Source organism: Pteropus alecto, unplaced genomic scaffold (assembly GCF_000325575.1).
Source record: "Pteropus alecto unplaced genomic scaffold, ASM32557v1 scaffold204, whole genome shotgun sequence".
NCBI classification, from domain to species: domain Eukaryota; kingdom Metazoa; phylum Chordata; class Mammalia; order Chiroptera; family Pteropodidae; genus Pteropus; species Pteropus alecto.
The window spans coordinates 2,141,550-2,164,598 of NW_006435766.1; the positions used below are offsets into that span (position 1 = coordinate 2,141,550).

General features: G+C 38.6%; 1 protein-coding gene across 2 annotated transcripts in view; it reads left to right on the forward strand.

The window, feature by feature from the left end:
• Nucleotides 1–23,049, forward strand: part of CCNY (cyclin Y) — a 203,542-nt gene that overhangs the window by 149,621 nt on the left and 30,872 nt on the right. For both annotated transcript variants that reach the window (XM_006911377.3, XM_015588939.2), the window contains 5 exons: nucleotides 2,465–2,499; nucleotides 12,690–12,790; nucleotides 18,728–18,763; nucleotides 21,780–21,837; nucleotides 21,931–22,050. In XM_006911377.3, coding sequence (XP_006911439.1) covers nucleotides 2,465–2,499; nucleotides 12,690–12,790; nucleotides 18,728–18,763; nucleotides 21,780–21,837; nucleotides 21,931–22,050 — 350 coding nt within the window. The remainder of the gene's footprint in view (nucleotides 1–2,464; nucleotides 2,500–12,689; nucleotides 12,791–18,727; nucleotides 18,764–21,779; nucleotides 21,838–21,930; nucleotides 22,051–23,049) is intronic.

The following is a 23,049-nucleotide window of genomic DNA, read 5'->3' on the forward strand; positions in this document are numbered from 1 at the left end:
GGAGATGCATCCCACCTTGGCCCATACCTTCAGGTAAGGCTCTAGAGGTGATGAAGCAGCACCCCAAAATACCCAGGAGAGAGAATCAACCCAGCTAAGAATGCGTGTTTGCCTGCATCTATGCCAGTTATGGTCAGGGTCATCTAGGACGAGCATGGATGTTGGAAATTCTTTCTGTTTAGGGACGATAAGTTGGTTTGGGGACTTGGGAGATACTCTAGGAGGAAGTCAGTCATAGGGACACATGCGTAGAATAGCCTCTCAGATACTGTGCAGGCTTGATTTTTCAAAGGCCATCTTGGGGGCAGCATTACAGAATAAATCAGGAAAGTGGTACCTGATTCAAGCCCTGTGAACCGAGATTTCAGGTCAGATTCCACAGGTTCAGTTGCTCTGAGGGAAAGACCAAGAAGAAATTAAGAGTTACAGAAAACAGATGAAACTAAATTTAAGAAAATTCCGTATCTTGATATAACAAAGAATAAAGAAGTCAAGGGGTACATTTGTATAAAAACAGTGAGTGACAAAGATATTCTGTAATAGATTCAGATACCTTGTCCTTACGTATTTTGTAGTAACAGACTTAGTGAACTTTTGTTTTTTATAATTCTAATTGGAACCACTTGGGGTTCATGGAAATGACCTGATTATTCTCTGAGATTAATCCTTGTAGGAGATGTGCAAGAATAGCATATACTTTTATAATATTTCTACTTGTCTGTGGACTTTGATTTTATTTTTGTTTTAAAGCTTTCTTGTTAAAACTTTGTCAGAATATTGATGATTCTATATTTCAACCCTCCTATTTGTGAGTAATTCTTTATCTTTTCAGTAGTCCCCATATAAGAAGCTCTGACATTTCTTGAGACACATGGATATCTTTTATCTGCTGGAGGTGGGTGACATAGAGTGTTGAGGTGACCTCAAAGGTGATTCCCCTAAATAGGAGATAGAAAGCCTTGCTCCAACGTATTGCTGGGTGCCTTAGGAAGGGCTAAGTGTCACCTACGGAATTTGCTGAAAACCTTGTCATGCCTACTACCTGTGTATAAAGTGTCCTCGGATTCCTTCAGCCAGTGGGAAATCACCATAGAAATATCATCATACCTCTATGTGGTAGAGCAAACCTGACTAGATGTACAATAATTTAGTATTGAAATAATTTAAGTAAAACAATATGCGCACACACATACTCACTGATGCACTTGCAGGTATGGCACACACAAAGTGTATAGGGCCAGGAAGTTAAAACTCAGTGCTTCCTGCCAGCCCCTCATTTTTGTTTTGGTATAGTTCACGTGTGGATACTTATTTTGAGTTATGTCAGAAGTCATCATATGCAGCCTCCACACTATGCCCACCAGACACAGTCTGCAGATGTTGTGTGTTCACTCCAGCGAGCTCCTTGGTTGCTGGTCTGGCCTTGGGAGTGGCCAGGAGCCCCGCACTCTCTGTGTGGTTGGTACACGCCAGTGACCTGCAGATGGATCCATCTGATGGTAGGGGCTCCTCAGATGATAAGCTGGATTTGTACCTAGTGTTTTACTATACTCTGAGGTAGCATTATTGATTCCCAGGGATCTGGGAAGTCATGCCTTTGAAGGAAACCTATTCTTTATATCTTCTCTAATGACCTACTCAGTAAATGTTTTGATCGATTAGTATATGCCGTCAAAAGTCTTCAGGAAAGAAAATGCAAAATTTAATGATGTTAGGTTATGTAAAGGCCCCCCTGGGTTCCTTGTCACCCTTATACATGTGTAGAACTGAGGGCTCCTACTCTGAGAAACATTACTACTATGTGGGGTACACAAGGCCATATCACCAAGTAGTGTGAGAATCCATTTCTCAAATAGAACAGTGTTTTGTGTGTTTTTTAATCAACTTTCCTGAGGGAGAGGGTGCTGCAGGAGGCTCCAGAAGGCCTCCTAGAGAGAAGCCTGGCTTTTCCTCCTAGCACCCAGCATGGAGAAGAATTGAATTCTATGCTAATAATGTTTCTGATGTACTTTGTCCTGTATCTTAATGCTGTGACGGGTATTGTTGATATTTATATTTCACCCAATAGTATGGATCTTTATGGGTCTGTTCAGGTTAGAAATTAATATTCCTGTTATTTGCTAATTATTTTAAATTAATGGATGCATACAAGTTTTCTGAAATTTACTAATTAATGATTAGTTATTGGAAAACTGTTACCTCTCAGTTAATTACAACTACACTTACTTGATTAGGGTGCCATAGTTTAAGTGGATATATATTTTGCTCTATTAATCGGGTTCAGATCTGGTTTGTTCAGATCTGCGTTGTGCAGGTCACATATTCTCATATTTGGTAAGGGAGCAACTGGGTACATTGGTTGGTGGAAGGATGGGACCACAACACAGAGGCCTAGTCCTCAGTAACTTGTAAGAGGTTGGCGTGCAGGTGTGTAACATTTGTGTTATATCTTTTGTTTTCACAGTGAGAGAAAAACGCAAGAGTCTCTTCATTAACCATGTAAGTGAAGCTGTCTTCCTGTGGACTGTACAGTAATTGTGCAGGGAGGAGAGCTTTAATAACTGTGTCTGGGATGGGTGAAAATGTTTCATGTATTTTGTCCATTCTTGGAAGAATGTGAAGAACATTGCAGTGTCCTTAAGCTCAGTTTGGTTTGAAGTTGGACAAGCATGACTTGTGTTTATCCACTGTCCCAAATGTTTTTTTCCGGAAGCCCCAGACTGGTGGTGTTCATGGGAAGATGTGTGTGGACAGTACCACAGCAAATACCACAGAAGTCTGAATGAAAGCCACTTCTTTTAAATTTCTTATTCTTTCCTTCTTCTGGCCCTCCCCCAAATTACTCTTTTTCTTTCTGTAACTCCCTCTATTTGAATAAACACAATTCTTTTCCTTGAGGCTCTCTGCCCCCATACACTTTCCTTTTCCTAATTGTTGTTTATAGGTCCAGTAGAATCTGCATGTTCTTTTAGTGCTCAAAGGAAGGATAAACTTGACAACACTTTAAAGGGATTTAAAAAATTTAGCTCTAGTTTTTTGGCTGTTCTGAGCAATATTTCCCTCCCCTGCTTGCCAGGCCTAAAGTGTCTCATTGAGGTAAATTATCCTTCTTCCTTGAGCAGCACGTGCAGCTAGCTGCCCCCATCTCCACTCCTCCTCCTATAACTCCCACCTCCCAGGCCCCTACTCACACCCCTCTGTACACAGTGCGGAGCCCTGCAAGTGTGGAGTGTCGGGTCCAGGCAAAGTATAGCCACCTCTTCATCTCCCTCTAAATATATGTCCCTTTCTTTAGGAAAGAAAACTATCTCCATGAGGTATGGAATGATGAAGTAGGATTTCTAGACTATCTGCATGTAAATGTTTGTAGTTCTCGAAGTACTTGGCACTGAAGCTGTGTGTTAGAGAGACTTAAAGCTATGTTGTCTTCCCTGCCTTTTGAAAATGTGGACAAAATGCTGTTGTAAAGAAATTTATAAGCTGGGCCTATGCAAACTAATTAAAGCACCATATAAATATGTTGACATTATTGCCATTGCCCATTAGAATATAGATAAATTCTATTTAATTTTCCAAGTTCAATATCAAAACTGATGAACTCTTTCCGGTATTCGAATATGGATATCGTTTTTTCATAATTAACAGAGTGTATTCTGTTCTACTGCTTTTGGGAATCCTGCGTTATAGGGTTTATGCTCCTCTCCTGTAGTGCCACCTCAGTGGAGTTCTGCCTTTTAGGTGTGAATGAGATAGGAGCAGACTTCTTGTAAAATGGTGTCATTTCTAGTTACACTCTTCACCTGTTAAGACAGATCAGTCAAGGAATGTAGTGAGCTTGATCCAGCAACTGAAATTTCAAAAATTCTAAACCTTTTGCCTCTTTGGGAAATTTACTTTTAACAGAATACAAATTTATTGAGCTACTGCTATGTAAGCAGTAATACACTGTGCTTGGAGGGTGTGAAAGAAGCCTCAGTAAGGGCTTAGTCTCAGTAAGATTTTAAAAATTCAATCAGATTAAAGAATCCAATTTTTATTATGAAGTAATGCAAATATACAGGGAAGTTGCAACAATAATACAGAGCATAGGATTTTTACACCTCTCTAAGGAACCTTGGCTACTCTGGTTCCCATGCTACTCATTCAATTTGACATGGGGAAGATGTTTTATTATGTTTTCTCTTAATGTTATTTCTTTTTTTCAGAATGTCTAGAAGTAATAGCGCTATACACACAAAAATCTCAATACAGTTAAGTTTGTGTGAGATGTCAATTCCTTGAGTGTCTGGTTGTGTATATAGAAGACTTATTCTTTTCTTAAACTTTCTTGTTACCCTTTCTTCGTTCTGTCTTCACTCGTGTTATGAGGCACAAATAAATTGTAATGAAATATAATCTATATGGATATAGGACAGCTGACAGGTGGATTTGCTTCCCTAGTATTTTCATAGAAGGTCATTTTGGAAAGTACATTGTCCTTGTTAAGACACGGAAGTGAAGGTCATTGAACTGATGTGATGATTTGTCCTGAAAATGCATGGCTTGTTCTTAGTGGGTGTTGCTGCGTTTGAAGCCCTGGTCTTTTATATGTGGTATGAATCTCATCTCTGAATCAGCCAGTACAGATTCTTGACCGTGCTGCCTGGTTTTCACAGTGGCGAGACATTGCTGGGGGAGCGCGAGGGAATGGTTCTGATAACCTCATCTGTGACTTTCCGATTCCTTTATTTTTCCTTGCTGAGGGTAGAGGGGCCCCAGCTGTTCCTCCTAGAAGCTAGACAGGCACTCCAGGCTCTGTGTGATGCCTCAGCCTCCTCACTATGCCATTTTATTTTTTCCTTCACTGCTCTCTGAACTCCTCAGGTTTTCAACTTGCTCAGGGACTTCTGAAGCAGAGAGAAAAGAAAAAACATGAAGTCTGAGAAAGAGCAAGTACTTTGTCATAAAAGTCCTTTAAGAAGCAGACTCTCCTTATCTTTTAAACAGAAGCTTCCCCCCCTAGCATCTGTTACAGTTTGTTCACACACACACACACACACACACACACACACACACACACTTTCGATTTGAAAAATGTCAAACTTATAGGACAGTCAATAATAATAATATAGAAAATTCCCATATATTCCAGATTCACCAGTTTTAAACCACTGTTATATCACTTTTGACTCATGCTCTGATCACATTCCTGTGATTACATTATTTTTTCTGACTTGTTTGGGAGTAGGTTGTTTGCATTCTGCCTTTTACTTCTGAACACTCCACTGTATATTTCCTAAGACAAGGTTATTCTCTGTGTAAACACAGTATCGTTATCAGAATCAAGAATTCAACATTGATACAATTCTTTTTAATATTCCATTTATGTTAAGGGGCCCCATAATGTCCTGCGTAGCATGTTTTTCTCTGGTGCCAGTTTCAGTTCAAGATCACATTTAGCATTGACTTGGCGTGCCCCTTGGTCTCCTTTAATCTGGAGATACCTTCAGCCTTCTGTATTTCATGACTTTGACAGTGTTGAAGAATACAGGGCCAGGTGTTTATTAATGGAATGTTTCCCATTTTGAATCTGTCTGAAGTATTCAGGTAAGCATTTCCGGCCAGAATACTTCACGGAGTGCACCCTTGCCCTTCGCCATTTGTCAAATCTGGAAACACACAAATCCACCTGACCTTGTTGGTGATGTTGATTTTGATCACCTGGCAAGATGCTATTCCGATTACCCACTTTTTATTGACTGGTTTTCACCTAAAACTAATGAGCAGTCTTTGAACAGACACTTTAAGACCATGCAAATATCCTGCTCCTTATTCCTGCCCCTACATTTAGCATCTGTTGGTCATTCTTGCTTGAACCAATCTTTGTATTGTATTTTCTTAGCAAATAGTAATTTTCCAGCCCCCACTCCCACCCTCACCACATTTGGCAGTTGTCATTCTGCTGTAAGGGAGAGCTTTTTTCCCCTATCCATCATCCTCCCATCCATTTAATTTTATATAGGCTTGTGGATTTCATTTTTCAATGATTTTTAGTTCATTGCTGTCCTTAATTAATTTGGTGCTCACATTGTTCTAGGTTTGGCTAGTAGCAGTCTTTGCAAACTGGCACTGTGTTCTCGTGACATCTCCCCCGCCCCACACCCCATTTTTGGGGATTGAGTACTCTCTCGCTTTTTGGCACAAGATATTCCAGGCTCAGCTCGCATGTCCCTGGATCAGTTCTAGAATCAGCCATTTCTCCAGGGAGCCGTAGTTCCTTTTAGTAGCAAACAGAATTGGAAACCCAGATCTGGACTCCAGGTGTGCTGGTTGCTCCTGGGCTGTCATTGCTTCTAGGCCCAATATTTCCAGGAAGTAGACATTTTAGAAATCATAAATTCTCACTGATACCCTAATTTCCTAGTTCAGTTCATCTCATATGATTTTTTTCTTTTTTGTTTTTGGTCTTTGAGTATTTTTTTCCTTCTGTGAAAATTTTATTTTTTAAAAACAACTTTATCGAAATATAATTTACAGACCATAAAATCCACCCCTATAAGGTATATAATTTAATGGTTTTTAGTATATTCACAGAGTTGTGTAACTATTATCACAGTCAATTTTAGAACACATTCATCTCCCCAAAAAGAAACTGAATACCCATTAGCAGTCACTTCCCATTCTCCGCCTTCCCCCAGCCCCTGGCAGCCACTACTCTACTTACTGTTTCTATGGATGTGTCTATTCCAGACATTTCATACAAGCATTATCATAGGGTATGTGGCCTTTTACGATTGGTTCCTTTCCCTTAGCGAATGTTTTCAGAGTTCACCAGTGTTGTAGTATATTTAGAACTTTATTCAAAATGTACAGGTATGCACATTTTGTTTATTCATTCATCAGTTGGTAAACATTTGGGTTGTTTCTACCTTTTGGCTATTATGAATAATGCTGCGATGAGCAATTTTGACCATGTTTTTGTGAATATATGTTTTCATTTTGGGGGAGCATATTCCTAAGAGTAAAATTGCAGGGTCCTGTGGCCACTCTATATTTAACATTTTGAGGGATTGCCAAACTGTTTTTCAAAGTAGCTGGTCTTTGGTTTTTAATATTTTATTTGCAGTCTTATGAATTTAGTTTTTTAACTGATCAAGAATAAGATACTTGTTTCTTCAAAGTACAACTTTCAACTTTTTCTTTACCTCCTTTGCTTTTTAATTTTTTTAAACTTTTCCCAGGAGAAGAAATGACCTTTTAGAACCAGTAAAGTGTTGACCAATGTAATAGCATTCACAGGGAATTTTGAAGGGACGTTGCTGAAGAACATGTGATATAACAAAAACACTTTATTAGAAGTCAAGTGGCTTGAATTATGCTGCTTATACTTCTTTGCTTTTGATGCCAACTTACTATGTTACTTGATATGTCATCTATAAAGAGGACAGGACCACTTGTCTCCACATCTCACAGGACAGTAATAGCAATGGAGATGGGATATGTGTAGGCCCTTAAACATTGGTGTTGTGTAAATACTTGACATATTTGAGTTTCTATGACAGTTTACTAATAATGTAGAAGAGAGAATTCTAACAGTAGGAAAGAAACTTGAATTTCTTACATTCTAGGGAAAGTCTAACCAATTTTTGAGTCTTTCTGCAAATTAAAGATTTTAAGACCTATGCTTGGGGCTTAAACATCTGCCCTGTCCTTCCCCCAGCATTCTAGAATAAGCTCGTTACCTGACTTTACCCGCCCCCCCCCTCCCACTCCCATCCCCCTGGAACTAGAGCATGGAATATATATGACCATTGCATTCAAGGAAGGAAGTAATAGTAGGAAAAATGTTATTTTGGAAATGAGCCTCTTTCTTTTAGAGCTACGGAAAGAACTCAGGCAGCAATAAACTCTCTGTTGGCTGCCACGTGGGAGAAGCTGCCTGTGGGAGTGGGAGGCCCACCGTGGCTCTGCTCAGCACCTGTTGGGCCATCAGGAAAACCTCTCTCCCTTGGATGATGTCGGTCCTAAAGGGTTGTATTTCTGGATCTTGCCTCACAGCCAGAACTATAATGAGAAAAAGTACTCCTCATTACAGAGTCAGTGCACAGAGCTATAATGAAGCCAAGATTTGACCTGGGATTGAAATAAATTATGAATGTAATTATTTTATAGTGACAACATGCATGACTCACAGTAGAGCAAAATTTTACCTCAGAATTGGCATTTCTAGTGTTTGTTCTTGAGACCCAATGTTGATTTATTTTTCTGCTTTCATAGAATAATGATTTTGTCCATTTTTGTTGTTAATTCCGTGGCTCTTTGCTTTTTCTATCCTTTCTTCTGTCCCTGCCGTAAGAAACTGATCCTACTAAAAGGTGTTCCATCTTGCTTTTTCTTTTCGTGGAATATTCATTTAACATCTTGTGGTCAAAGAAGATTGTTTTTTCTTTTGTTTCGTTCTTTTTATCTTTGTTTTGAGGCTTGTGGTGGGCATTGGAAAGATGGTGGTGGAGCTGTCCTCTCTCCTAGCCCCAGCACCATCTGTTTGTGTGTCCTCCCAACTGTGCATGCTCTGGCTTTGCACAGAGGAATTCTACAGAGTGTCCTTGTGTCCACTCCGTATTAGCTGTGTGGCTTGGGTAAAGATTCTTTCTTAATCAGTTTCCTTGTTTATAAAATGAAATATCCCATCCACCTCATGGTTTTGTGAGGCTGAGCACAGTGAGGTGCAGGTGGTGGCATTGGGCACCCCAGTCTCTTTTTCTACTTTCCTGTGCTCTGTTCCTTGCATGTTTTGCACACATCAAAGCTTCAGTTAATTCTTAATACACTTTTTTGTTTTGTTTTGTTTTGTTTATTCCCCCTCTTTAATTCACCCCCCCTCCGCCAACTTCCACCCCCTGACCTATGGATGTTGCTGTTTCCCCTTAAGAACTGGATCTCTTAAGATGGGGCATCTCCTCCCACACGCTCACAGCGTGCACCTGGGCCTGGCGCACCCGGGGGCGCTGGCACCCCGGAGTATGGTCCGTGGCTCCAACTGGGGCACTAATCCAGGATCTTCTGCTTGTAAAGCAGACGTGCTAACCACTACACTATGGAGCCACCCCCCCAGTTAATTCTTAATGAAGGAATGCTAGTGCAGATTTCAGTCTCTCTGCACATACAGTCTCACCTTTCTATCAGTCATACTTTACTCTTTTCAGACTTAGGATTTTAAAAAAATTATTCAGTGTTCATTTTTAGAGATTTCATTTATGTAATTTTTTTTTTTTTTTACAAATGTTAACAACTTCTTTTTCTCTAGTATTATTACCTCATAACTTTTAATGCTTTATTTCTTTTGATCTTAACAAACCCTAAGAAGTGGTAGGACAGTTTTGCACAATGGTTGAAAATGAGAAGTTAAAGTGACTTAATGCTTATTGAACACATCTGTGTGCAGCATCCCAGGTGTTATCCCACGTAGTTCTCACAGCACCACAGTGGGGAGTAGGCTCTGCTTTCTGTATTTTACAGACGAAGATATTGAATCTTGAGGAGGTAAAGCAAAGGTGACTTTATAATTTATTGTCAAAATCAGGACACTATTGAGTGTGAAAGGGGGTTGTATTATTGGTTACTCCAGGACAATGTGGGCAAACAAGGACTGTTCCAAGCAAGTCAAGATGTGCGATCATACTTCTTAAGTAACTTGCCTAAGTTCACACAGCTAATCAGTGGCAGAGCTACATCCTGAATCTAGGCTTTTGACTCCGTCCATGCTCTTGCCCATCTCGTACTGGAATATGTCGTCCACGTCAGCTAATTCCTGGCAGTGCCATGGGAGAGCTAGCCACTGCCCCACTGCAGCGTGTCCTAAATATGTCAGCATTTCACTGCCCGGTGGCATGGACCCTTGCAGTAAGGTCCTGTTTGCCAGCTTATTGACACGTGGCACCCTCCTTTCTGCTGAGGCTGCACTGTCGTGATCAGCTCACAGAAGACTCAGCTGCCATCATGGAGGCTAGCTTCCTGCCTGGTGGCTCTGCTTTGAGCCAACAAGGCAGTCTGATCCCTGGGATGGAGCTGTTTCTCTTTTGCTGATTCAAGAAAATTATCCAGTCTACCTCCAGAACACCTAAGAGTCTAGACCCTAGAGAGAATAGAGAGGAGTGAGCTGAAAACGACAACGGAGATTGGTCAGTGCCATGGAGGGCGCACAGAGGAGCATAAGAGCACATAGGACGACACTCAGCCCAGATGGGTCTAATGGGAGGAAGGAGTTCTGAGCAAGGGCTGTTGGCAAGGTTCTGAGAACGAGTGGGGTCAGGGAAGGAAAAGGGCCTTTGGGTGTCGTATGAAAAAATCTGGGAGAACATGGCACAAGCGAAGAACTGGAGGTAGAAAGACATGGACTTTGGTGTCAGACAAATGTGGCTTTCAGCTCTGGTGTCTTGAATTTGACCTTGGGAACATTATTTCTCTGACTTCCTTTGACTTGTCTATTAAATGCATGTTGCTAGATGTTTGTGAGTTTTTAGTGATATGGATTTCAGATCAAGAGAAGTTTCATTCTAATACCTTGCAGTCTTGACATTCAACAAATGACTTAATGCCCAAATGGCATTTTGGAGTGATGAGACACCCAGAAACTAAAAATATTTATTACTTAATGTTTAGGATTTTTATTCAATTTAGAAATTATTAGATAGTTTGAAAGTTGAATTGGCATCCTCTGACATACCAGCCCTTAGTGCTGGAGGCTCAGGCTACAGCTGGGCGATCTGAGGCCACGGTGTGTGCTGAGGGGTGTTCCTGCGCATTAGTTCAGGAGGGTAGTTTCTTAAGTTGTGGAGGAATGTAGAGTATGCTCACCTGAGTGCATCACTCATCTCTACTCAACTCTCATCACTTTTTAATCTCGGAGAAATTTGTGCCAGAGGAAATAGTTGAAACCCTACAAGAAATAGAAATGAATTATTGTCTTTTTGTTTCATTGTTGGGATTATTCCCAAAGTTATTTCTAAAAATTCATTAACACATCAGTTAATTACTGAATTTTTATGTTAAACATCTGTTGAGGTTTTATTTGAAGTAGATTTTGCACAGGTGGGGAAAATTTCGTAAGGATTTTTGAAACTTGCCACCCATATTAATAGCTGTTATTAGATTCTGAGTTTTTAGTGTGTTTTATGTGATTTAAATGTGATTGTTACAAGAGCTTTAAAAGAGAGAGAGAATTGTTTTTAATGCCCTAGGATTGTCTTAAATGAGAAATTGTGATTAATTTGTGAAAATTCCATGTTAAAATTGCCATTCAAGTTGTAACTTGAACTTCACAAGCTTTCTTCGTGCCTTTCCTTACACAGGCACAGAACAGTGTGTGCTTAAGAAGGAAAGCCCATGAACGAACCTTATCTTTTGAATTTTCTGATTTAGCCCACATGCTATTTATATAAAACCAGGTTCAAGAGAGTCATATGTCAGTGGTGCAGTGCCCTCTAGCTGTGACTTAAGGAACTGGATATGCATTTTAAATAGTGACTTGTCATTTATTGTTTAGTTTTGAGGGGAGATTATGTTTATAACATCGTTTTTATATTTCTCAGGCTGTTGCATATTTTCTTAATTTCATTACAGAAGAAACCTTATTAAATAAGAAGGAAATATTAAAGTATCGAACAGGGCATTTGGTCTCTGATTAGCTTTAAGGTTTCCTTTACATTCGTTAAACTATGGATACTGAGTGCTTGTTGGAGGTGGGAAGGTGAAGTTGGCAATTTAATTATCCCTAAAGAGTTTTTTGGTTGCTGAAATGACACTTAGACTGTTAACATAGCATGAGGCAGGTAGAAACTCATTTGCATGATTTGATTTTTTTTCCTTACTGGATAATTATTGCTTTTGAGCAATAATTATCCAGATTGATGTTTTCTAATCCTTTTTGCCAATATAGTTTCCAAAAGTCCACTTAGTATTGAATTGGATGTCATCAGTGTATAAATTCTATTTTCTTTATCGATGTCTTTCAGAAGTAGTTCTCAGTTCTCAAATTCTTCAAAGAGCTCAAAATTTGCACAGTTGTCAGAGAACCAGTCATAAGACTACACAGGCACATTTCCTGAAGGTCATCTATTGGTAGTATTTTCTAAAGTATCAGATAATCTTCCCTTTAAAATGTGTTTCGACCTAACAAAGAAATACTTTTTTCTTTATAACCTCAACTCTTCAAGTTCAAGCAGATTAACCAGGGGATTCTAAATTAATATCGGCTGCATTTTCTCTTGCCCCCCAAATACTCTGTACCTCAAGAATAGAGAAAATGAGTACAGTGGACTTTTGTCTTGATCTTGGTTCATAAAACCAGGACACTGCCCTAATTAGGAGCTTTCATTGATGTAATGAGCAGTGTACTTCTTGTTTCACACAGGCCCCAGGGCAGGTGGTTTTTACGGACTCTGCACCACACTCTTTGATGTTTAATTGCAAGAATGCACTGTTCTTCTGATGAAGGAGGTTTGGGACTAGGAGCAGTGGTAGTGACTTTTATATGTGTAAGAACAAGGAATTTCATTATATGAAGAAAGTGTGTTTGCACATTTTTTGCTGGTCATTTTTGCATTTCTTGCTAAGACATTTTTCTTCTGTGGTCTGGTCTCAAGTTTAATTCTTTGGAAGAATTTTGAGCCATGTTTAATTGTCATTTTCTTGTTGCCATTGTTTTCTAGCATCCTCCAGGACAAATAGCAAGGAAATACAGCTCCTGCTCCACTATTTTCCTAGATGATAGCACAGTCAGTCAACCAAACCTCAAGTATACAATTAAATGGTGGGTATACAGATTTTTGCTTAACTGAATGCTTTTTCTATTCCTTAATCTAATGGCTAACTGGTTGGTTGTGTGGTCTTGGAATGTTAAGCTTGGGTGAGGGGAGGCCATTGACTGTGAAAAATCTTTTAAAAAGTGATTTTGGTAGTTAAAATGTGGGGTGTTCAAAATATTTGTCCATATTACCAGTTACATAAAAAGACCAAATTTTAAAATTATTTTAACTAGATTAAAGCATATTTTCGATTTGTACATACTTTCTACCTTCCCACTTTTTATTAAAGCCACCCTGATATTACTCTGCTAATATTTTACCTTCAAAATTAAAAAAATGGGTTCTCAGTTTAAGATTCAGGGCGACAGTAGTATGCAGGCCTGACATAGTGAAAGCGTCCTTGCCCAGAGTGGAGAAATCTAAGTTCTGACCTTGGCTTTCACCAACAGGGAGGGTTTGATAAAACCCTTCTTTGGGTTCTTATTTTCAAATGGTGTTTAATGGAGGAAGGGTGTCTTGGGATAAAATCCTTTCCTTTTGGGCTTCAGTTTTTTAATTTTAAAATAGGAGCGAAGAAGGAAGGAACACTGGTTTCTCCTGTAATGTCCCTCCTTGCTTTGTGATAACAGAGATCAAGAGAACCTGGTGAGCTGGGGTCTGTGGTATTCAGCTCAACTGAAAAATCTGGGATATTTTATCTCTATACTTGTTTAAGAAAGTACACATTTAACAACAGTTCATGTTAGCATTTGAAATAATTCTTTACATTTCTAAATAGGAGCTATTCTTGTATTGCAATGGACTGGGTTTTCAGGCTTGGAAGCTCTGTTCTGAATGTGACCACATGTGACAATCAGTCTCTGGCTCAGGAAGTGGTGACTGTCCCTGTGGTCTGTGGAAATAGTCTACTTCAAAAGGAAGATGGAAGTAGGACCACTTGAAGGGAAGTTGCCTTCTCTCTTGTGGGGTTACATATTTCTAGGTTTTAGATGGAAATGTGGCTTCTTCCCATAGTACCTTGGTGTTTAAAGGCATGGTAAATCACTAGTGTGCAGAAACCCAAACAGTCATCTATTACAGATGAGGGAGAGGGGTGTATATCATAGCTTCACAACAGATGGCCTTGGATGAAGGCCTTCCTGCCCTTGGGCTGAGGTTTACTGCTGGGAAATGGGAAGCACAGCATTTTCTGAAGTAAAGCTTTAGCAGTTGAGGAGAGAAGTGGAAAGCCCCGAAGATCTGTGCGCCACATAGCTGTTGGCATCTGCTCAAGCTCTGGGGAGCCGAGAGTGAAAGCTGCTAACTCCCCTTTAATCCTGGGATCCTCTTCACAGGGAGCATGGCAGAGTGGCACAGAGGGCACCTCTCCCTTCAGGGCCAGTGGGAGCTTTTGGGATTTACAAGTGGATCTGACTCAGTTGCTCAGCACTTCACCCTTGGATGACTTAAAATTGCCACTGGTTATGACATGGACACTCAGGAGCTGGGGAAAACTGGGTGACGATTTGACATTTCAGTGTCAAGTCGGGGAGGTACAAGCACCTAAGTTATAGTTAGGCATCTGCATAAATCAGTGATTCCAGCCCAGCTGCACCTGAAGTCACCTGGGAGCTTAAAAACACACTAATGTTTGAGTCTCCCGCTACAGAGCCAGTATCTGGATTTTTAAACCACTCTTAAGAAATTGTCTAATAGGCAGCCAAGATTGAAGACCCCTGATATAGATGGACAGCTGCTCTCCCCTCCTCATCAAAGTCTCCTTGAAAGTTTTAAATACAAAGTTTTAAATAAACTGTAGGTTAATATATGGAGGGAAAAGAAACTGAAAACCTGGACTGGTTAAGATAGCTGTTGAGACAAAACATTCATTGTGGATACTGTGGCATCCCTGATCCAAAAGACATTTTCTCTGCACCACCCAAATTTGAACTTCTTTTGATCAGTGGCTTAGTTATTTCAAAAAGTGCCCTGTTTCTAAACATGTACCGTTGGACCCGGGAGCCGTGCAGAGTGGACCTTCCTGGTAGTGGTTCCATCTCACTCCTTCCCTGAAAATACAAGGAAGATGCTAAGTCTGAATGCCTTCCTGTTCTAAAATGTTGCCTAAACCTTATTCTGCACCTGTCAAAGGAAACCGTTGGCCCTCTCTTCTCAGACATTAAAATTGATTCCACACTCTGAAACAGTAGTTGAGCTTCATTGTGGGCATGGTGAGCATTCATGGGCCGAACTTGCTTCCTGAAAACCAAGTATGACCTTGTTTCTTTGAGAAAATGCTCCGAATTCTAAACAACTGATTTCTAAGCCGATTTTTAGAAGAAAACCATTTTGTAATTGGGGAATTGCCAAAATGAACAAACATATTTACAAATTCTAGTTAGAGGTTGGGTGGAGGGTTCAGTGTTATTCTGACAGTGAAAGAAAGACTTAAGTGTGAAAAGTTTGGGTCTGTATTCTATGCTTATTCTTTTCATAGGCTTGATTTCTTCCTTGAGAACTTGATTTTCCCATTTGTCCCCTAAATGCCAACAGTTGAGGTATGAATTTAGAATTTACCAACCACCTCCATGCCTCTGCAACTGACCCCTTCCCCAAATCCTGTAAGGAGCATAGGAATAATCATCAAAGGAAGAAATGGTGGTGGTGTGGAGCCCCATTCACATAGGTGGCCAATCATCCATGCCCTTCAGCCTCTGAGGGTCAAAGAGCACTACTTACCCACCTGCCTCTGTATCTTCATGGTTCAGTGCCTCAGCACTGCCAGACCCACCAGCCCTTGATCTTCAGAGGTCTTAGGATCATCATATGCTTAGCTGATTTAATTCTAGGTAAGAAGTAAGACCAGTACAGTGCCAGTGATCACAAATCTGTTTTGTTTTCCTGGTCAAGAAAATAGCATTTTTTTCCTTCCCAGCTATATGGCAAAAGCAGTTGAGCAAACCCTTTGGTCCAAATGTCCTTATGGTTTGGCCCTAGCCCATCGTTGGTGAGAACTTACCACTCTCTGAGGATGTGGCAAAACTGACCAGGCCTCCAAGCTGGGCATTTAGAATGAAACCCGAAGCCAAGAACTGATTCAGTTTTCAATTTACTGCCCTTTGCCCCCAGTAATCACTTCTTTCAAGATGACCAATTAATCAGGCCTGTGGAGCTGGACTGTACACAGATCCTCAGCTTGGTTTTCTCACTTTCTGGCATATGAGCTTCAGTGGAAATTGTCCTACAGCGCGGCTCTGTTTTTCTTGGAGGTCTGAGGCCATGAAAATGCCCAATCTTGCTTTTGGCTCTGGAGATTTCAGAAGTAGTGACCTTGGGCCCCTGAAGATTTTCACTCAATCTGCAGAAGTCAGAGACTTCTTGAAATAGAATTATTGGTAGGGGAATAACAGTAATAATAACTTTAGTTTTAGAACTTTATATTTGAGATAACACTTTTACATATTTCATTTGGTTATCATTACAACTCTATGATGTAAGTTGAATTTCCTAATTTTATAGATGAGGAAATGAAAGCTCTGAGAGTTGAATGAACTCTGATAAATGTCAGAACCAGGTTTGAACCAAGGTTGGTTTGTCTTCCAGGCCATGATACTTTTCCTGTGTCACACTCCCTCAGGTTGAAGCAAGAACCATTTTTTTCCCTTGATCAATTAAAGCGATTAAACTAGTCACTACACCAAACACAAACATATGAAACATTCAGCTTTAAATCTAACATTAGATTAGAAAAGCAGCCCTTACAGTATGACTATTAAATGAATAAAACAGTAATTTCTTCATTTGTTCCAGAGGCAACATGCTAGAATGAAAGGGCACAACACCATTATGTGAGTCAGAAGTCCTGGCATCTACTGTCTGAACCTGTATTTTCTCTTTTATAAAATAGAATCAGTAACACCTACTATTTTCTATTGTAGGCCTGATCATGTATGCGAAAGCATTTTGAAAACCATATTATTATGTTTTAAAATTCTGAAGCTCTTTCACCCCAATTATACTTACTTTATCAGCTTAGATTCTTTTCAAGGTGTTAAGAGAAAGAATACATCACCATTTGTTCATGAATACTTTTAACAGCCGAATACATTTGCATGAGTAGATCTGGAAAGAGAGAGATTTGGAGGAATATAAATTTTCTTGTGATGCAATGAGATTAGCTGTTGTCATGTTAAGGAATAGGTAAACATCTGAGCTATTTGGAATCCAGAATGCACACCTAGGTCTCTAGTGGGGTGCCACTGAGTGAGGGAAATGTGTAGGACTGAGCCCTAGACCTCCCATCTCCATACTGGTGCTCTGGTTGGCAGTTTCTTTGCTCTGAGACTGAGAACACAGCCCCTTATTGATACAGCCATTTAGCTATGTTGTTAGAAGCTGAAAAAAATGAATTTTGGCCTCCACAATAAATTTTCAAGTAAAACAAAAATAACAGAAGGAGCTAGTCAGTTTATAAAAGAGAAAATTAAAAAAATTGGACAATCAACACGAATAACCCTGCAAACTTGATAGGTAGCCAAGAAACTCAAATTGAGAACAGGTACAAATGAATAGGACAAACAAACAGAGACTTATGGACACGGACAATAGACTAGTGGTTACCAGAGGAAAGGGGGATGGTAGATGGGGTAAAGGGGTCAAATTTGTGGTGACAGAAACCTAACTATGGAAGGTGAACACGCAGTGTAAGTGTATGTATGCCTTACTGTTAAAGTGTACAGCTGAAACTTGACTGGATTTCATTAGCCAATGTCACCATCAAACAAACAAACCAAACAAACAAATAAGAAAACAGGTACACTTTTTACTAATCCACTTGGAGAACATTTTATCAAAACATTCAAGGTGAGTGTCAGCAAGGGTAAGGTGAAACATGCTGGTAGGTTTCAAGGTTTTTTTGCAAAGATATTTGGCAGTCTATGTGGGGAGCTTTACAGTTATTAATGACTTTAATTCCAATTACAAGATGCTTTCTTATGGAAATAATGTAGTCACAGATTGCACAAATATTTATCTTTAAGGAATTTATGGTGTTAATTATAATTGCAAAGTATTAGAAACATGTTCAACAGTAGGGGAATAGTTAATTATCCAACAACTGTATGGTGGAAAATCACCATTTAAATTTGTGCTTTTAAAGAATATTTAAATGGTAAAAATATTAGTGAGGATAAAAGTAGGACACAAATCTGTTTTTATACACACATAATATATAGAACTATATATCTCAAGCTAATATTAGTCATCTTTAGACAAAAGGATTTTTTCCTTTATACTTTCTGTATTTTCCAAAATTTCTGTCATTATGAATGTAATGCATTCTATAATCAGAAAAACATTTGAAAAAATTCAGGGGTAGAGAGTGTCTTCATTAAATGAAGACCTTTTAAAATGTAAAATAAAAATTTTAAGTAGTGTTACAAATAAGAGTTACAGTACCATTTCAGCAAGTAAATGAGTAAATCAGGCAGAGTGCCAAGAGGTTATTGATTTAAGGGAAAAAAAATCAAACCACTATAAGTGTATTCACATTTTTCTGGTAGTTATAAAGAACCCACTAATTTTCTAAAATAGTAGGTACTGAGTTAGAGATTTCTAAAGGTGTTTAATTTGTACCATCTGTTTTTCTGTTTGTTTGTTTTACATAAAGCCTATATTGTATAAGTGAAGAAACCTTAAAATTTCAGATAGGAAGATAAATTTGTAAATATTACTTGAAGTTTTGATATTTCTGGAAAAGATTTAATAGTTGTTAGGAATGAGAACCAGATTGGTTTACTTTAAAGAGTGCACTTTTTTGATCAGCATTCTGAATTTAACAGGACTGTTCAGGTGGATCATTTCACTTTTACTTAAATTTAAATATTTATGATGAGACCGATGTCAGAGAATATATAACATTTTAAATATGCTTGTGAAACATTGAACTGCATTTTATTTTACAGTGTAGCTCTCGCAATATACTACCACATCAAGAACAGGTATGTGTATGATTAATTTTGTGCTAAAACCTTCACATGTTATCTCCTATTATGTTTTTCCTGTTTTTGTTTTTTTTTTTCCTATTTTGCTCTGGTTGCTTTGGCCTTCACATTTTTATAGAATTTCTAAAGTTAATATAATTTACCAAAACTTCCCAGATAAGTGCCGAACTGCTTCCTAATCAGAGGAAATCAGATGAGTGTTTGTTTTTGAAACCAGCAAAACAAAACAGAACTCGATAATGTTCAGCATCCTCTTTACTCTTTATTTTCTGTATAATTTGTTTAAACATTCTATCTTTTATAAAATATTATTTAAAAAATTTACCGTATGCAACTTTCACATGAAAAAATGTTTATGGTTTCAATTTAGTAGAGCAAATATTTGGTGTAAATTTAGATATAAACTATATTAATGTAGTAGAAACTCTCTCTGATTTGAGTCTGAAGATAGTTCAGTTAATTTAAAAAATCAGTTAAAACGGAATCATAGAAAAATAATTAAAAAGGTTTACTGTTAACATTTTATTTCAACATAAAATATGTAAAAGTACATTCATTTGCCAGTTTTTTTTATGCAGGTTCAGTCAAGACTTTGGAGCATGGGGCATTGGTTAGAGTACCAGTGTCTTTCTTTTAAAAGCCACACCTATAAATTATCCTTTCCATAGTGGGTTGTTTTTTTGTTTTGTTTTTTTTTTAATCAGTATTGAGTAAACTTAAGGCACTTGCAAAAACAATCTGAGCATAGAATCTTTTAGGTTTTGATGACTCCTAAGCTACAATGAACGTTTTTTTTAGTGATTCCCTTAATATTGAGTCTTTCCAAAGCATCCTTTCTTCATTTTCAGAAGAACAAAACCATTCTCATTGCAGTCTAATTTCATTGAGTAATGTGACATTTACATATGTTTATGAATCTCATAACAAGTAAATTTGAATATCTAATTGGCTTTATTAAGCAATTCTTGAATCCAAGAATTGAGCAGCATCCTCTCTAGCTACTAGAAGGGTGCTCCAGGGGTTGTACAAAATGGAAAGTTTTATAGACAGAAAGAGGGTTGAGAGTAGGAAGTTAAAAGAATGGATTATTTCAGGCAAGGACATTTTTCCTAAAAGGAAGGCAGAGGGTTTTATCTGGCAGATTACCTCACTAGCGCTGACCAGGAAATTCCAGACCTTTTGGTTTAAAATTCCACTCCTGGGCAAATCTGAAACTGCAGTTAGGTTTAACACTGATGTGACCCATTTCTGGGAACAAGCATGGCCACCTCATGGTGTGAATGGATCTCTAGGTAAGATCTGTTTTACAAAGCGACAAGGGAGAGTTGTGATAAGTTGGAGGTTAGATGATCAAGCTTTTACTGAAGTCTTATGGGAAAACACAAATATCTGGCTGTGGACACCTGGAAAGGTATTCTCTGTAGTTACCTTTTTCCATACTGTAAATGTGACTCATGATTCTTTATGGTGCTTGAGAATTTTTGGATTTAAAAATGTACAAAATGCAGGCTATTGGACCTTTGAACCTTGACCAGAATAACATCAAAGTACAGGTTTTGTCTTGCTACTTATTTCTGTGATAGTAGTTCAAACTTTTTTAAACATTTAAGTCTTAAATAACAATGCAGTGCCATTAATGGAACTCAGATGTGTTCTCAAACCAACCAGTTTTGCATTTCCCCATGGTTTTAGCCATAGGGAATGATTCTTGGTGCCCTTTCCCCTTCACAGGTGTGGAGAATGGGTTACTAGCAATCCCATTAGAAATATTCCTCTGTTTTGAAAGTGTCCTCCTTGGCCTGGCCACAGAACTGATCAGCATATTTTAGTCTCTGATTGTGGCTTGATTAACATTTTAATCCTCTTGCCTCCTCCCTACATTAATTTTTTAGGGACTTTCATTCATCAGGAAAATTGAACAGGGCTGAACAGTCCAAAGAAATGGGGTGCTGGGCCAGGCTTTGTCTCTCACACAGCACCTTGACTATTTTGCAGAGGCAGTTAGTGAGATGAGGGGTTGGCTGATTCTTCATTGCCAGGTCATTGCAAGTGTCACCAAGTGCACCAGAAGGAGCTGTCTTTATGTTTTCAGACCCTGCTATCAGGTCCTCTCTGGTTGAACCTGTCTTTTACTTGGGTTTATCTAAATCTTTGCTGCCTATGTTCTTGCAGGTAAGTAAAAATGAGCACAGATATGAATGCCCAAAGCTTTAAAAACAATTCCTTTTGTGCAAACATAGTAATGTGAATTGAGTTGCTCTGTTAAGATTTTTCTTTCACTTTTATTTTTATGTAGACAGTAAATTCATAGAGCAGAAATTGTATTTATCCAATTGGTGTTTGTTAGGGACAGGTCTGTAGTCTTCTGATATTCACAAGCCTACTTGACATTGGAAGTACAGACTATGGAAATGATAAGCTGTTACCCAAAGCTGTGGTTTCCAAATTTGGTTTTTAAAGAAAAATTTTAAGGCAAAACTCAAATGACATAAAAGTAGAGCTGTCGCTGGGGAAGTCCCTGCAGAGCCCCTGCTGAGACGCTATGATTACAGGAAAAGCCACCAGGTAACAGGCTGGGTGAAAATATTAATGAAGTGTGTTAAGTTACATGTTGTGAAAACTTCCAGATTAATCTCTACGACACATTGAATGTTCATTTTTACCCTCAGACTTTTTCTTGTTAATCACAACACACTAATAGTTTAAGCAAATCTGTTAGCCTTTGCTCAGAAACAAGATGTTAAAAAATTAGATTTGGTTTATTTGAAACTCAGAAAATGAAAATCTGTATTTTCACTTAATTTATAACCTTTATTTCATAGACTATTCAAAAATTATACTGTACCCAAGTAAAGCAGTATTATTCATGAATAACTCGTACCATCTCTTACATTTAACACTGCCTTCTCTTTTTTGAAATAACAGTTGAATCAAAATATATTTTTGTTTTATTTTGAATGACAAACATTCTTGCAGAAAGTAAATTCCATTTTCTGTTATTTTTTTCCACCAGGGACCCAGATGGAAGGATGCTCTTAGATATTTTTGATGAAAACCTTCACCCTCTTTCGGTAATCTCCTCCTTGTGTTTCATGATATTGTTTAATTCTTTCTCTTTTGCTCTTTTTGGGTGGCCTGTCATCTGAAAATATTTTCTTCACCAGAAATCCGAAGTGCCACCAGATTATGACAAACACAACCCAGAGCAGAAGCAGATTTACCGGTTTGTTCGGACACTGTTCAGTGCTGCTCAACTGACTGCTGAATGTGCCATTGTCACCCTGGTGAGTGCCCTCAGGATGACTGCAGCCATCCTCTGTTGAATGGAGTGGTGTAAGCAGGGACTTTCATCAGGGAGCTTAGGGACACTACAGCTTCTCCTTCTAGGTGTTCTTTTTGGAGAATAGAGTGTAGGTCTCCCAAAGAGGGTCTGAAGTCTGTTCCACAGTCCCCTCCTAACGTCAGTTGTAAAATCACATTCAAAGCCAATAAATATTGAAACGTTATTAAATGCAGGTAAGTAAATATTGGGATAAAGGTGGATAAGGACCAAGGCAACCTCCTCTCTATGAAAGTATAACTTTCCTGTTGTTATTTTCCTACAAAAGTTTTAATAACATTTATAAGATATGATGAACACATACATCCTACATGAATACCTATATAGGAAGGAGTGGCATATATTGCTACTTTCTTTTTTGATTTTGTGCAAAGAATGTGTCTATAAGATATTCAGAGATAGCACGGAGGTTATCTGCACTTTAAGACTCAAGTAATAGATAAAAATCTGTAACCTTACTTAGATTCTTAAAACTTTAGGAACTATTTAGGTCAAATGTCATTTGGGCTGTAGATTTGACTGAAATTTTACATGATGTGCAACTCATAAGAAGTTCACTTTGCCTCTGAATGAGCTGTCCTGTAGGGGATCAGAAAGCCATTTCATGGAGCTTCTGAGAAGAGGTTATATTAATGTCTAATATAAAGTGTACGGACCACCTGAGGGGAACCCTTTGTATCTCTGCCACACTGAGAGCTCTGTTCCCCAGCTAATGCAACAGTGAACCTATTTGTTTATTCATTCATTGATTCATCCATTTGTTTGTTCATTCCTTTTCTTGTTGAACCTCTCCCTAATGGCTAAAACAGACATTCAACAAGTAAATCACCAGTCGATTGGGATGATTATAGGTTCTTACATTGCAATTGAGAAGTATATTTATTGCTCAGGTTTGTTCCCCACAAAGGATTTCAGTTTCAATGCAAAAGGGTTGAAATTTTTA